The sequence below is a fragment of the Ambystoma mexicanum genome, chromosome 6q (assembly GCF_040938575.1).
Source record: "Ambystoma mexicanum isolate Mex_15411 chromosome 6q, UKY_AmexF1_1, whole genome shotgun sequence".
Taxonomy (NCBI): domain Eukaryota; kingdom Metazoa; phylum Chordata; class Amphibia; order Caudata; family Ambystomatidae; genus Ambystoma; species Ambystoma mexicanum.
The window spans coordinates 50,518,745-50,536,025 of NC_090937.1; the positions used below are offsets into that span (position 1 = coordinate 50,518,745).

Consider the following 17,281-nt stretch of genomic DNA (forward strand, 5'->3'; position numbering starts at 1 on the left):
GGGGTGGGACACCAGTTTGTGTGCGTTACTTACAGCCACCGAAATTGAAGGTTGTGAGTTCCGAGATTTTGACTGCCCCAGTACAGTGCAAGAGTCCCCCGACATCCTCCCTCTTGTCCCCAGAACTGAGGCCCAGGAACAGCGAGATCTGCAGGAACTGCCAGGAACAGAAGTCATCAGCTGCCTCTTTTTCTTCATTCGTAAGGTACTGTAAAACGAGAATGAGAGTACTTGCGTCTCGCGGTGAAAGTGTTTGAAACATTTGCAACTCACAGGCCTAATCAGCTTGTGACCCAACATGATTCTTCTTTCTACAAACTACTTCTAAGAACTTGTGCAGAGACTTTTCTGTCTTCTTACCAGAACTGCTTTGTCCTATCCAAGACTTTAGCCCATTGACTTTGGACAAGCCCATTAAATTGACTGTTCCGGTGAACTCATAGTATTTACACTGTCTAAGAATAATTGTAACCTTTTATGTTCTAATAACCTTTGCCTTTTACTCCTCTTGAAAAGTATTCTGAATGCCAAAAGTAAGATATTCATGTCCCCAGCACCCTTGCTACTAAAGTTACCTGTGGTTGTTGTTTGTGACTGTGGGCCATCCCAAAAGGATCTTATCTGATTCAGAAACTTAGAGTGTACAGTATTGAAGTATATTTGTGTGTGATTATATGATAGCCTCCTTCTGTTGAATGTTTTATAACTGACTGGTTAATATATTAATAAGTATTTAACCAAGAAGCCTTGAGTGTAAGAGTTTATTTGAACATCTGTGATTGTAGACCTCTGTGTAACATCATTACTGCTCACATTTCTCCTCTTGAGATAAGCCTGACTGCTCAACACGCTACCAAAACTGTGTAGTACAGACTTCTACCAAAGGTTGGTTTGTTTACACGTGTTGTCATAGTTGCTTGTAGTGTTCCCAGAGGGTACTGCATTCAAACTTTGCCTAACAGTAATGTTCTTTTGACTGGATGTTCCTCCAACGTATTCCTCATCGCCCTCCCAACCTACCCCTCTGTAGAATTTCCCATGCTATTACAGCTTCCGCTCCTCCAAGGCTAAGTACTGTCATGCCCGTAATTATGAGCATCTTGGCTACACGAGGTGGGGAAAAACAGAACTGAGGCCTATGGGCGCCGCGCGTGCTACATATATCCTCCGATGATGTCACCCTCGACGGAGGCCTTCGAGGGACATCGAGTCGACGCCCTCTGCTGATCATTTTTTCCGAAGCAGCTGAAGCTGGACATTACATGTCCAAGATGAGGAATACGTTGGAGGAATATCCAGTCAAAAGAACGTTAAAAGGGGTAAATAACTTATTCTTCTCCCGTATTGTATAGTGTTAAGGAGAATTTTCATTTTAGTGCTAAATTCCTCCCACCTTAGAGACCCCCAACTCTTTTGCTGGACTTACTTTTTAATTTTAACCCTGGAGAGAGTGAGCCCTTTTTCTCACTCTCTCATGTATTTTGATCTGATTTGGATTATCTGTTTCCTTTGTTTTTGGAGTCTGAAAAACTTCAGAGGCATCTACTTGTGTGGGGTGACGCACAGCACCTTCAGTGCAGTGTCACAGAGAAATCCTTTAGATTTCTCATAAGGTTTAAATAACTTTTCTTGGGTGAACTGCAGTTCTCAAGAATGATAAAGTGAAATTGACTTTACTTATCTTTTCTCTTTTTAGGTCCAGCACAACCCATCTTATTTGGAGTGCTGTGGGATTCACTTAGAAGCCCCTTTTCCTACTTACTCATGTAACCAGGTTTGACACGTTTGTTTGTTTTGCCTTTGGCGGGCTTCATTACCGAAACCCACCTCTGGCTCCACTGTAGGCAATACTATACATAAGGAGTCATGCTACACCAGACTCCCTGGTGGTTACGACCACTCTGAAAAGGGTGGGGGTTCCATTGTCCACGGCGGACACCCAACCAGATACTGATTGTAAGAAGCTTTATGCCCTGGTTAAACGGGTAACTGCCTCTGCAGCCTACTCTACTAGGATCGCAAACAATACTACTCTCCTGGCAAGTTACAGCAATGTCCAATGGGGCCTAGTCCAAGATGGCCTTTAAGATGTCCCAGAGACCACCCAATGACACCTGCTGGCGTTCGTGGCTGAGGGCAGACCGGTTACTCACAACATATTAAATAACACTCTGGACTCTGCCGAGACCGCTGGACGCACCTTAGCGCAGGGTATTTAAGAGACTCTCCTGGCTGAAGAATTCTGGCTTTAAACCCAAAACTCAGGCCTCCCTTATCAACAAACCAGTGGAGGACTCCAAACTTTTTGGGAAAGCTGTTGATGACACCCTGGAGACTGCGAAAAAAGAGCACAAAACATTAAAGTCGATAAGCCAGATCACGGCTAAGCCCATCCACCAGCATGGAGGATCTGACACCTACTGGTCCTTTCGTGGACAATCTTTACCACTCTCGCCACGGACAATATGGTTCAGGGAGTACCCCCTAGTCCTGCGGCCAAGGCTCTTCTAACAACCAATATCAACAAAGAGGTCCTTGAAGAGGCAAGGGTAGAGGCAGGAACTCTACTCCTAGAGGCTCCCCGGCCTCCACCTCAAAGTGACTCCCTGATTCAGGTCCCTTTCCATGTTTGTCGCTTGTCATCATTCATTCACGCCTGGGAGGGGATCACATCAGACCAGTAGGTGGTAAAGACAGTCACCCATGGCTACTACATTGAGTTTCACCAACCACCTGGATATCACCCACCGAAGAGCAGACGCCTGTTGCTGGAACCCATGCGCATCCTGCTGGAAGAAGTTCAGGTCCTTCTGGAAACGGGCACCATAGAAGTCCTCCTTATTCACCAGGTAAACAAGGGTATTTATTGGGTAAATGTGGGTACTTCCTTTTACCCAAAAAGGATCTCACGATGTGCCCTGTGTTAGACCTGCACCCTCACAAATTCAGGATGACAACACTGCAGAAGGTAATCCCCCTGCTAAAGCAGGGGGATTACGTGGCCACATTGGACATGAAAGATGCATACTTTCATATTTTAATGTTGCCAGCGCGCAGAAAGTATCTCGGGTTCATGATGGAGGATACCCACTATCAGTTCAAGGTTCTCCCCTTTGGCATTGCCTCAGCACCACAGGTATTCACGAAGGTCCTGCCGGTAGTAGCTGCTTACCTGCGCAGGCAGTCCATCCCAGTCTATCCTTACCTCGACGACTGGGTCATAATAGTTGATTCGTACGGAACATGCCAAGCAAGACGGTGAACCTTCTCTTGGACCTGGGTTTCTCCATCAACAAACAAAAATCCAGCCTAGACCCCAATTAAGTCAAACAGTTTCTGGGGACTCTAATTCGGACCAAAGATGGCCTCGTCTTTCCCTCCAACGAGAGGGTCCAAAACATGCTGTTCCAGATCCCTCACTATGGAGCCAGTCACCAGGTGACCGTACGCAAGGCCATGCGGCTGTTAGGGATGATGGCTTCCTGCGTCTGCCTAGTCCTTACGCTTGTCTCCGCCTTGTAAGACTCTCCTTCTCTTCACCATAATTCAGCACATCTAGAACAACCCAGCCTTCTGGAGTCTGACCCTCTCTACAGTCACCTTGGTATCTTCCTTGTCTAGTCCTGCTTGGTTCCCCCTCAGGGTCTCAAACCCTTTGCAGCGCCTCCCTCTCTTCCGCCCCGCAATACCAATGTTGGATGCTCTGTGCATTTCAAACCTTTCACTAGCAACAGAACATTACTGGAAATTGCCAAATTCACACCAGGCTGTTGAAGGGTCCACCAACCTCTTCAAGCATCCACCAACCTCTTTAAGAAGTGTATCTGTTACTCTACCATGTCGATGTTCTTTTTTCCCTGGACATCCTATGTGTCCAGGATTCAGATGATAGGCAAAATTTGTATGCAGTACCCTTTGGGTGCACTACAACAACTCTGACTACAGGTATAGGAAACCCAACCTTTGTATAAGCTTGTACTACAGTTTTGGTAGCATGATGAGCAGCCAGGCTTATCTCAAGAGGGGTCAATGTGAGCTGTAGGGGAGTTACACAGAGATTCACAGTGACAAGTATTCAAATAAACACTTGCACACAAGGTTTCTTGAATAAACAATTATTAATGTATTAGTCCGTTAGAGAAAGCCTTGTTCAGAAGGGAGCAATATAATAGTAACACTCAAATACACTTCAGAACACACACATTTAGTTTCTAAATCAGTAAAGACCCTTTCGGGATGGCCTACAGACACAACCTACACCCTCAGGTGACTTCAAAAGCTAGGGTGCTGAGGACAATAATATCTTACTGTTGCATTTAGAATACTTTTAGAAATTGGTTAAAGGCAAAGGTTATTAGAACAAACAAGAGATCACAAATATTCTTAAGCAGGCAAATACTTTTGGATCCTCTAAGCAGAGTCATTCGGTATAATAGGCTAAGCCAAAGTCAATGGACGAAAGTCTTATATAGGATGAAGCACTTCTGGTAGGTAAGTAGAAAAGTCTTTGAAGGAAAGAAGAATCAAATGTAGGGACACAAGCTGATTAGACTTGTGAGTAGTAGAAGTTGCAAGCAACTCTAAGCAATATCGAAGATTAGGAGGGACTCCCACTGTTTGCCCATCAAAGCCAGAATAATCTTTAAGACATTATGCATCACCTACAAATGCCTCTGCAAAAAAGCACCCATCTATTTGAACAACGCCATAGTTAAGAAAGAATCCATCAGATCACTGAGATCCAACGAGAATCTGTTCATGGCAGTAAACTGCTACAAAAACACCAGAGCTGGGGGTAGCAGTTTCCAATGTATGGCTCCTAAACATCGAAACTCCCTCCCTCTCAGCATCAAAAAAGAGTAATCCCTCAATGGCTTTAAAAAACTGCTAAAAACCTGGTTATTCATCCAATTTTAGTAAATGCTCCGCTCCAGAACATGTAAATAAAATTGTTTTCACTGTATTATCCTATGTTAATTCTCACTGTAAATATTTTGCTCTACTTTCATGTAATTTCCTGATTATTAATGCCTAAGCTATCTGTAACCACGCCGTGATACCCCAGGGTCTGGGCGTGTAACAAATGTAATAAATAAATAAACTCTACAATAAGAGGTAAGTTCTCTTAGACTTTACAGTACCTTTGTATTGAAGAAAAAGTTCAGCAGATGGCTTCTGTTCCTGAGCAGCTCTGCAGATCTCACTGTTCCTGGGCCTCAGTCTTGGGGACAAGAGGGAGGATGTCTGGGGACTCCTGCACTGCAATGGGACAGTCACTGCTCGCAACCGACAATCTTTCCAACAAGTGGCACTTCAGTTTTTCAGCTCCTTGCGACTACGGCATACAGCAGCATCGCGGTTCCTGGCTGTCGAGATGGACTTTCCTTGCTTCTGGGGGTCCCGCTCTCTGGGGGGGGCTCAGGCTCAGTCAGTCCTGCTTCCTGGGAGTCCAGAGGATCTTCCTGGAGCTCTTGGCCAACTTAAAAGGAATGCACACAATCTGGTGTTCCCCTCCCTGGCTATACGGTTTCCAGCAGCAACTCTGTGGAAATTCAACCAGCTCCGAGAAAGATGTCCAGGTGGCTTACTTTGGAGTTGATTGGTCCCACCAACTAAAGGGGAGAAGTTGTCCTTGCAGGGGCTTCTCTGTTGACAGGAATTTGGAGTTTCAACAGAGCAGCATGGCTTCACCGGACAAACCAACGGTCCAGGAGTTGCAGCAGGCATCCTCTTCAAGTTCTTCTTCGGTTCCTTCGTCCAGTGGTCGACTCTGCCTTCCAAGCCAAAAGCTTTGACTTTTATTCAGTTCTCTCCCATTCATTCCAGCCTAGCTGTCAGTCACCCAGCAGGGTGGCTGTCCTTGCCGGACAGTCAGTTGACCAATCACTACAGAGTGCATTTGGGTCTCATAGGAGACGAAGCACAGAGAGTTTTGGGCATCTCCCTCACTTCCTACCCACCCCAGACACCCTGGAGCCAGAGGCTGGCTTCACTCTTGAATGCGGCCAAAGGCAAAGCGAACAATGTGACCAAACCTGGTTTGGCGCACAAAGTAAATCTCAGGAAGGACCTTTCCACAAAGAAATGGCGAAAAAAGAAGACCGGGCCAATTTGACAAAAATGGCACTCTTGGGTGCGTCACTGCAGCTGTGAACTCAGCCCGCTGTAAATGCACACCACGGTAGTTAAAACAAAACCAATGCCACCTGCCATTCAGTGAGGAAAGGGAACATAAAATTGTTACATGAGAAGCTAGACAAAGGGGAAACTAGGTAACCCCTCCAGCACCCTATTGTAAGATGGTATGTGCTGGGTCTAGAAAGTTACAAATGTAAGTAAAGTCAATTTCACTTTACTACTCTGGGAAACAGTAGTTTATCCCAGAGAAGGTATTTAAACCTTTGGAAAATCTGAAAGACTTCCCTGTGCTACTGCACTGAAGGTGCTGTGTGACACATGTAAACGATGAAGCCTATTGAGTTTGTCAGACTCCACAACCAAAAGAAACAGAGTTCAAAATAACATTAAAATACATGAGAGAGTGGGGAAAAAAGGGTCTCACTCTCTCCATGTTAAAAAAAAAAAAATCAAGCCCGCAAAATCCAGCATAGTTGACTGGGGTCTCTAAGGTGGAGGGAATTGGCACATTTCTGAGAATTCTCCCCAACACCTTTGCTGCCATGAACTTCTAAATGTTGGCAATTATTTTTCAGTGAAGCCACCACAAGCCTTTCCAGTTTAGACACAAACTCATAAGCGGGTTTTAGACATTGTGTAGGTCTGTAATAAGCCCCCTTGAACTCTTGCCTCTGGACTGGATCTGATGGCCAAGAGCATTTAATCCATCACAGAAATCTAGAAGATGCTAATCGTCACCCTCTTCCCCTTCAATTTCAGATGCATGGTTGGGGAAATACTTTGTACAGCACACACAGCCCCTCGCCACTCTGGCTGGACCTCGTTCTGAATCAAAGCTAGTTGCACCTATTACTGCATCCAGCAAGACAGGCAGTCTTGTGCCAAAACATCCATTCCATGTTGCACATTGCTAAGTCTCAACTGTAGAATGCTTTTACGTAGTGCCATAGCTCCAGTTATGCATGTTCTCCTCACACTGGCTCTTTGAATCATTTCCTCCCCCGGATCGGCCTCTTTCCCATGCACTGCTACTTGTACTCTGCATGCATGACCAACCTGCCCCATTCCAAAGTATGAGAGAGATTGCAGAGCGTGGATGCCAATTTCACGACTACTGCATTTGACCTCGGGAGAGGGGTTTGCAGTGCAACACATTATTCAATCTTATAGGTCACACGTTTATCAATGAGTCAGGCCACCACTTTGTATCAATTCAGGGTGCCACTCCTGTGCTTCGTGAGCCGTGCCGCTATCTATTTTCAGCTTGGCAACAGCTAACACTAAAGTGTCTGGTGGGGTGCAGAGGAAATCCTGTCATTTTAAAGAATGAACCTCTATCAGAAATGTGTAAACCAATCTTTTGCAGGTCAAGCCATACGTTTTCCAAATATTGTCCTTTTTATTTGGACGTGAGCAGATTTTCATGTGGGTCGATCATCCGCAAACATCTTTTATTTTAATTATAATTGTTCATTTATAACGCGCCTAATACCAGAGACCAGTTTCTGCGTGCGAGACCCAGATTCAAACCTGTGTTGCTATGTGTTGTCTTGCTTCCAAGACAAACGTGTTGCCCCTGTCAGATAGGTTAATCTCTGCAGTCCTATCCTCCTTCTGGTGAGATTTGGACCATAACCAGTAAGTAAGGGTCCAAAACGTTATTTCTCAAAACTTATGAATCAGGAGACCACACTTTGTTGCAGAAGGAAAATCTACTTTCCTACAGTTGGGGCTCTCTGGCGAGAATATTTTTCGCAGATTGATAAGCAGCTCACCCTCCCCTATTGAGCAGCTTTGGTGTTTCTGTTCTGGTGTCTGAAAATTAGCTTAGATGACCGTGGTGGAGCATTAGGGAAGCCACCACAGAGGTTCTTTAAATGAGAAAAGTGTGTTTTCTTGGGTGGGAGTTTGTAAACCTGAAATTTGTGAGATGTTTGACATTTGAAAAATAGTGTTCATGGCCGCTGCCTAACGACACTATGAATAGTCCAAGCTAACGAATCTGGGTAGAATGTTCTCAGTGGAGAGGTACTGTTATTGGTGAATGTTTCTTTCTTTTGTTATTTTAGTGTCAACATCAAAATAAATGTAAAACAGTTAAAAAACTAGGATCTGAATGCTTAACTCAACGTTCTAAAGTCAGACATTAAATATGTGCCTTGAGAAATGGTAAAAGTTTACATTTTGTATTAGAGTGAATTTTACAGATATTTAGATACAAATGAAACTTATGTAGTAGTCCCTTCAGTTGACCCTCTCCTAATATATACGTTCCTTTTGGACTCCCAACCCCACCCATTCTTTTTGAAAAATGCAATGAAATATTTAAGCAATATGACCCGAGCGGCGGGGGCAATACCGACTCAGGTAATGCCCCGGGGCCCATAGGTATTCCCTATGGGCCCAGAGACCCTGGGGCATTACCTGAGTCGGTATTGCCCCCGCTGCGAGGGTTATATAGCTATTAGTACCCCAGCCCGCAAAAACTGCGTGACCGGGGCACTAAAAGCTTTTTTTTTTGTCCCGAAACGCTGCAGCGTTTCGGGAGAAAAAAAAGAAGAAAATGGCCGCCACCATGGAAAGGGAAAACTGAGTCCGTTTTCCCTTTCCATGGCGGCCATCGGGAGCGGACGCGCTGGGAACACAAGTGTTCCCAGCGCGTCCGATGCCTAAAAAGGATCAAAAAGAAGGTAAGTGGGGTTGGGAGGGCGGGAGTGGGATGGGGGGGAGGAAAAAAAACATACCTGCGTCCCCGGCGAGGGACGCCTCCAGCCGTGTGGAGGCGCGGAGCGGGGATGGCCCCGCTCCGAGTCTCCACACGGCTGGAGGCTTCCCTCGTCCCCCGCCGGGGACGCAGGAATAAGAAGGTAAGTTGGGGGGAGGGCGGTGGGAGGGAGGGAAGGAAGGGAATACAAAAAAAAAAGACTTACCCGAGTCCCCGGAGGGGGGCGAAGGCAGCCTCTCAACGGCGGAGAGGTTCGGAGCGGGGATGGCCCCGCTTCGAGCCGCCTCATTGGCTGAGGGGCTGCCACGCCCCCCACCGGGGATAAAGGCCGTGGAAACCCGACGGAGGGATTCCCGGCCTGGTAACGACTCGGCGAGGGCCAATCAGAATGGCTCTTGCATTCTATTTGCGCCCTCGCCGGGTACTAATAAAACATAAAAATAAAAGTATTGCCCTGCGCATAGTGTTAGGTGGCAGTCTTGTAGATAAGGGGATATGCACTGGAGTTATGTTACTAGTAATGTATACAGCCCCAAATCAGTACTGTAGTAGTTTCAGAAACCCATGGGTGTCCGTGCAGTAGAATACTGTGTCCCCACCAGGCGAGTAGTATACTGTCGCAGGAAAGAAAATGAGCAACGGGAAGATAAGAGGACTGAAAAGTGGGAAATGGGTGCCACAAAGAAACTGAGGACGAGATGAAGCGGGGGAGGGGGGGTATGTTTTGTGCTAGCATAGGTGCGTGACAGTCCTGTTACATGGGTCATAATTCTGCAAATGTGAGGTGGGGGTCCTTAATTGTTGTGATATTTGGGTTTGTCTCCTGTTAGGAAAGATTTCATAGTTGTATGCAATTTTATCTCCATGTGTCGGCCTCCAAACTTTTTGCTGCTTTTTAGACACCATTGACTGACTTTGCCAGAGAAGCACAGCCTTCAGCTGCACTCCTCCGGGCTTTCACTCACTTTTTATGGGGAAACTGAAATGCCCTTAAGACAGTCAGTACTGGGAGATTTTGTTTCCCTTAGTCCTTTTCTCATGTTGCAACTTTTGTGCAACATGTAACAAGTGTGCAATGTATCTCACCATACAGCACACTTGGGTCTATAGTCATTTCCAAAGGCCCTAGATAATCTTGCTGGACTTTTTATGAACTGTGCAGATGTGTCACGGACAGGACTGGTGGCAGCTGTCGTTTCGCATTATTTTTAACCCTTTCCTGCCATGTTAACAGCGTTTGGCACAAATAGGTGGCCTGGCTCCAAAATGGCCATGCCACGAGGTTCTTTGTCCTGTCCTTTGACCACCTTGCCCCTTCACCTTCCCCAGGTCGTCGGCCTGGGCCAATCCTTATTTGGTCATGCATTTTCCTGCGATTCCCAATGCTTTTGCGGGCTTCTGCATGCCTTGTGTGTGTGCCTCCAGGATGTGGGCTGGGATGTCTGGTCCCAATACACATCCTGGGTGCCAGATAGTCTGGAGTGTCCTGAATGCCTGAGACCACCGTGATCTAGTGAGTGTTTGTGAGCAGATCTCCCATTGGGTCCTCTCCGTTTTGGCGCAAAGGGAACTTTGGATAAGAGGAGGCTGGAAACGCCACTACCAGGTCGATCTCCTGTGTTCTCACAGAACAAAGGATAGGCTCCAAGTATCCTGCAACTACGAAGTTGAGTCGAGGAACCGCTGGTGACCCGCTGGAAGGTTTGGCACCCTGAGCCCGCTGTTGTCCCGTGGGACCCCTCTGCATCTGGTCGTCCTAGAAGGTCTGCGAAGATGCTTCGACCTATTGGAATAGGTGGACCAACTATTCTCGGCACCTTCACCAAAACCTGCAAGTAAGCTTTCTCGGAAGTGTCCCTGGGCCAACCAGTGGGCTGACCAGCTTATGCAGGACCTTTGCTCTGTCTCCGACTTCGTTTCGAGGAGGCTCTCGAAACTTGGTATACCGCTAGCTCTGTGTCCACGGCACCCTCACACCGAATTTCATACACTTGGCATTCCCAGGTCAGAAGTGAGACGAGTGCGCCCGGACCGGAGTAAACGCGGTTACCGTGTTGCCCTGCTGCGGCGACGTCCTTTGCAAGTCCGCTGCATTTGTATTCCTCTTGCCCCTGAAACCTGATACAATGAAACTGGGGCCATTCATCCACCCGGAGCGGAGAAATCGCCACTGTCCCGTTTGGGAATCCACGCTGGATCTCAGGAACTAAAAGGTGCAGAGACGTCCTTTTTGCTGCCGTCGAAAGTGCAACCGAATTGGACTAACCTGCCGAAGTTTGGGTCTCCTTGCCTCGGGGACCGGTGAGTAATCTTTACCCCAACCGGTGGCCCCTAGCGCAAGAGCCCATCTTTATGCACTAGTGGCCCCCGGGGGACCCTCTCCTGTCCACTGCTATTGCGAAATAGCAACTCCATCCCGAACTCTTGAACTGCCACTGCCTTCAAGTGGAGGTCCTTCTTGAATAGTTGGAACTTATTCTTCATCGCCTTATCCACCTTCCCGAGCTGCTAGCGACCCCTGAAGAGACCCTGTTTTGCCCATTGGAACAACCGCGTGCATTGGCATACATGTACTATTGAGCACAAGACTCCCCTCTTCTTAGGGCCTGGACTGCCTCTTAGTTAGATGAATAACTGATGTTGAATTGGGCCTAAGGATTAACTGCACTGCCTGTTTCCTTCCCTCTAGGTTGTTAACATATTTTGTGCAGTCATCCCTTTAGACCCGTTTAGTTTGCAAAGGTAGCGGGCGCCCCTCTCTCGACAGAACAAGGCCTGATAACCTGTTCAGTGGTTATTAACCACTTGAGAGTTCGCAGCCACTGCTTTTACTCACTGTGCCTTTCACAGATGGGAAATATCCATTTGCATATCAGTCTTTGTCCTGCCCAGGGGCAGTCCAGCACCGAAATGCAATGGCAATTCCAACCTGAACGTGAGTACCACCAGCAACCCCATACACGTGTTTCACCCTTGTTGGGGATCATCAGTGAGGTGAAGCTGATGCCTCTCTAAGCACGTGGTCTCCCTCTCACTGTGCTTGGAGAGGCATCAGCTTCACCTCACTGATGATCCCCAACAAGGGTGAAACACGTGTATGGGGTTGCTGGTGGTACTCTCGTTCAGGTTGGAATTGCCATTGCATTTCGGTGCTGGACTGCCCCTGGGCAGGACAAAGACTGATATGCAAATGAATATTTCCCATCTGTGAAATGCACAGTGAGTAAAAGCAGTGGCTGCGAACTCTCAAGTGGTTAATAACCACTGAACAGGTTATCAGGCCTTGTTCTGTCGAGAGAGGGGCGCCCGCTACCTTTGCAAACTAAATTTCAAGGAACCTGGGATTGGTAACCCTAGATCTCCTGGGGGCAACCAGACGTGGTCTCCCTCTCACTGTGCTTGGAGAGGCATCAGCTTCACCTCACTGATGATCCCCAACAAGGGTGAAACACGTGTATGGGGTTGCTGGTGGTACTCTCGTTCAGGTTGGAATTGCCATTGCATTTCGGTGCTGGACTGCCCCTGGGCAGGACAAAGACTGATATGCAAATGAATATTTCCCATCTGTGAAATGCACAGTGAGTAAAAGCAGTGGCTGCGAACTCTCAAGTGGTTAATAACCACTGAACAGGTTATCAGGCCTTGTTCTGTCGAGAGAGGGGCGCCCGCTACCTTTGCAAACTAAATTTCAAGGAACCTGGGATTGGTAACCCTAGGTCTCCTGGGGGCAACCAGACGTGGTCTCCCTCTCACTGTGCTTGGAGAGGCATCAGCTTCACCTCACTGATGATCCCCAACAAGGGTGAAACACGTGTATGGGGTTGCTGGTGGTACTCTCGTTCAGGTTGGAATTGCCATTGCATTTCGGTGCTGGACTGCCCCTGGGCAGGACAAAGACTGATATGCAAATGAATATTTCCCATCTGTGAAATGCACAGTGAGTAAAAGCAGTGGCTGCGAACTCTCAAGTGGTTAATAACCACTGAACAGGTTATCAGGCCTTGTTCTGTCGAGAGAGGGGCGCCCGCTACCTTTGCAAACTAAATCCCTTTAGACCCCCCTGGTCCTGTATATATATTGTATTGTGTGTGATGTATTGGTTTACTTAGTGTTACTGTGATTCTTTGCTGTGGTCTGTTACAAAGGCCTTGTAATAAATGTGTCTATATTTTTAATATAACACCTGTTTGGGTAATTTGTAAGTGTCCTTGCACTGGGTGATCATTGAGGTCCTTCAGTCACCCTCACCCCTCCTGAGACTTAGTCTTGACCGCCTGCCATAGCTACCCTGATTGTTCTTGCTTCCCCAGAGGTTACCCTGTTCCAAGAAACTAGGTTGACCTTCTGAACCTCTGCCCCTTCTGGACAGAGTTCAGAAATCCTTCTTAACATCTCCATGGCAGATAAGAATTGTAAGTTGGTACACAATTTGACTTCGTCAGGGTGCATGAGGGGCCACGAGAGCATGCATGTGCAGTCCTGGAAGTTTGGTGGCTTATTTGCATGGGCATCCCTATATATCTTACCCCAGCTCAAACTCCAGAATGCTAATTCTGAAACTGCCAAGAGTGGCCTAGTTAGGAATGGACTGTGTACAAAGATGAATGCTGTTGGAATAGAAAATAAGAGGAGAGAGTGGTCAAACGTTTAGGCTAACACTTTAAAAAAAAAAAATAATAATAATAAAAGTCAGGCACCTTATTGTCAATAAGGTTATTAATTGTGAACAAAAGGGGGTTTGTATACTGGCTGACACGCTGCCAGTCACTAACAGATTAGAAATGTGGCTCATGTACTAGTCTTACTGCGCCATTCATTATGGTTGCACATTTTAAACTGCATCATGTCCCTGTGATTTCTTTATCAAGTGGGCAACTCGGAGCACGAGCATAGCAAAATCTATTTCGGAAACCATTTTTGATGCTTATGTGCCTTTGATAATGTATTACGATTTTACCAGTGATGTTTTGTTCCTTACTTTCCTTACTTTAACAGATGTTGCAGGCCTGTTCAGTTCAACACTTACCTGTTCCATATGCTGCCTTCCCGCCTATTCTTTCAACAGATCCATTTTTACTGCATACGCCTCACCTTTCTCCGCAACATCACGCTCACCTACCACCTCCTGGCCAGTTTGTTCCTTTCCAAACTCAACAATCCCGATCGGTAGGTACAGTATCTTTACCATATTCTCTTGCTAGTGTATGGGGTTGTTTGCCACATTGTCAATAGGAAATCTTGCAACAAATGACAATTTTATCGTTTGTAATGTGTTCATAAGATGTAAACATTTGAGCCAGGATAAAAATCACTTATAGGCCAGCAAAAGTTACCTGTGAATAAATGAGAAGCATAAACACAGCATTTGTTTATAGTCTCCAATTGAAAAATAAGGACATATCTGGGACAAAGACAGCATCCAGTTACCTTAAGATTTGTGAAAATGGCAGGCCAGGCCTCACCAAAATAATTCCCTCAGATAGGATGACTGGGAAGAAGAGGGAAAACAAGAAAAAAATAGAATGAACAACAATAAGTAGAAAAAAGTTTGGTTTCTCCGGACATTTTGCATGTCACAGTTAAACTTGACTAGATTGATTTTTCACATACAGTTTGTTAAAACAAAACCAAATGCGCTCCTATTGGTCAAACCAGTCCTGTTTCATGCAGAAGACCCTCTTCTTGGCTGACGGTGGTAACATTTTGAACCCAATTTTCATTCCTGTTTCTCACTGTGATGAACAGACTAGCCATGCTAAGCACAATCATGCATATGAATGCATGGCTGCTAATTGGTGGTCTCAGCCAGTTTTCCTGCATAAAAGACAAGGGTCCTGGTGCATAAACTCAGTCGACCTCTGACACTGAAAATCAGAAGGACGATGTCCGCAGGCAGAGCCGTCTGAGTAACTACTGCAGTACCTACCTCAACTTCTGTGCGACGGGGAAGCTCCGAAGCGGACAACTTCCTCCCTTGGTCGTGTGGGCCTAACCAGTCCCAAGACTAACTGCATTTTGCGCCCGACCTGGAAGAGCTGCAACCTCCATGTCCCGCAATTCACCAATACCATGTGTCCTGTGGCATTTTGTGGTGCAACGTCAACCGAAGTGTGGTTTTGTTCGAAACTTTGGAGGCATCCTTCTGGAACTCCAGAGACTGGATCCCTCTCCTGAAAGTCCCCTCAGACGAGACGAGGGCTGAGAACCAGAGCAAAGGCTACCGCACAAAAAACGTCCTTCAATCGAGCCTTGAAAAAGGTGTCCACGAGCCAGTGCTGCGAAGATCTTGTGCTGGGCATCCAACTACTCGAGAGCAACCACTAGATCCATTGCAAGTTCTTTTCTTCAAGTCGCCAAGACCAAAAAACCAAAACTGCGGTCTGCTGTCACCTCTCCTTGGGGACCATCCTGCTGCTCACACTTCACTGATAAGGTACTGTTGAGCCCCTAATACTTACCTGGGGCCTCCTTTGTTATTCATGTGCTTTGGAGGGTTGCAGTTAAGCTGTTACTTGCATCCCCTCCTAGGTCTCCATTGGGATGGACAAACCTTTGTGCTCTATACCAAATACATCTCAAATACAATTTATTTAACTGTAAATTTGAATAATTCTTCATAGACTCTGGCGTTTGCTGCTTACCTGCTTTGCCTTCCTCTGCCCTTGATCACTGGTCCCCCAGCGCCCACCTTGACTCTGTAAGACTTACCTAGAATAGGGTTGAACGTCTTAAGATTGGTTAAGCAGGAGTTAACTGTAGTTATACAAGTTGAACTGAAGTTTACATACCTGTTTCAGAAGTTTCTACTACTTTGTGGTACCTTTTTATAAAACGGTTGTAAAGTATATTTGTATCCTTTGAATAGTGCAACTATTCTGTGTTTAATGCCAATGTGTGTTAGTACTTACCTTACTTAAATGTATCGGCTTTGGTGCATATATAATGTTTATTTTTATATAACTGCTGTTGTATGTTTCCTTTAACAAGTGTATGCTCTGAGTACTGTGTGCCTCACTACAGCCCTTGTCCCTCCTAGATTAAGCCTGACTGCTTGGCCATTGCTTCCAAACCTTTGGGTAGTTCAGGCTAAACCTAAGGGGTGTCCCACTGTTCATACCATGTAGGCTTTCTAAAGTCTTGTCTCACACAGGTCTTTACCAAAACCTCCCAACACCAAGTATTCCACCCTACCAACCCAGTGTCTGAAATCCAAGACATGCAGCATCAACCTGTTCACAGTGTTGTGCACTAGTGGCAGTGGTGAGAGACTTTTAGTATGTGCAAAGTGTGTGGTTTTGAGGATGCATATGTGGCAAATTGGATTGATATGCCAGTGTTTTAGTAGCAGGAACTTCATAGCCGAAAAGAGTCCACCTTCACAAAATGCAAAATACTCCCACTCTTCTCTTCAATGTCTTCTGTGGTACTATGGAAGGTTTATTTACGTTGACAGTAGGATCCTCCTTCGAATTGATATTTTATTTCTATTGTGCTCATACAAAAGTGTTTCAGAACGCGACAAGGCAAGGCAGGGGGAACAGGGGAGAACAAAACAACGATCTTAATAGGCCCAGTGACATTGAGAACGTGTATGGGAGAGGGGAAGGGGAAAAGTGCAAGGAAGGGGGGAGAAGTGGAAAGTTTGGCGCAAAGGAGAACAGAATAAATAATAAATAAAAGTAAATACATAATAAAAGCAACAAAAGTGGTAGTGCAGCCAGCAAGTGCTGAGTTTAATGCAGCAGACACGGTAGGACACATAAGTGCTGGATGAAAATGGGGGGGGTGGCTGTATGGGTACAGATACAGACGCCAGTACAAGGGATGGCCCGGAGGCAGTGCGGGAGGGTGGCAAGTTGAGCAGGAACCTGGGCCTGGAGGACAGAGGGTGGCCAGGTGTAAAGTGCCAAGAAAGACCAGATCAGCAGGGGAGAGGGGAGCGAAGGCAGAAGCAAAGAGGAAGGTCTTGGGGTGTTTCCGGAACCAGAGATGGTTCTCCTCATGTTTTCGAGTGTCAGGGAGGCTGTTCCAGAGGGAGTGCCCCAGCCAAATACCGAGATCTGTCCTCAGCTAGTTTCTTTGAAAAACAACTGACCCTGAGGGAGTTGGAGGTAGAGGAGTGAAGCGCTCGAGAGGGAAGGTACTTGCGGAGGGATAGCTGAAGGTATTTTGGACCCAGACCCCGAAAACCTTGTGGACAATGCAGAGGGTTTTGAATGTAATCCTAGCATGTGTGGGAGCCAATGGAGAGATTTCTGGATAGATACGATCCCAGGGCTTGAGGCCAAGGACAAGTCTTGCAGTCCTGTTCTGGATTAGTTGCAGAGGGCGGAAAGTAGAGGCAGGTAGATTTAGAAAGAGGCTGTTACAATAGTCCAACCTAGAGACAACCAGAGCTTGGGAGACCATGAGTTTCTG

General features: G+C 46.4%; 1 protein-coding gene across 2 annotated transcripts in view; it reads left to right on the plus strand.

Moving 5' to 3' along the window:
- RNF38 (ring finger protein 38) overlaps positions 1–17,281 on the plus strand; it is a 1,177,976-nt gene that overhangs the window by 740,823 nt on the left and 419,872 nt on the right. For both annotated transcript variants that reach the window (XM_069630459.1, XM_069630460.1), the window contains one exon: positions 13,859–14,029. In XM_069630459.1, coding sequence (XP_069486560.1) covers positions 13,859–14,029 — 171 coding nt within the window. The remainder of the gene's footprint in view (positions 1–13,858; positions 14,030–17,281) is intronic.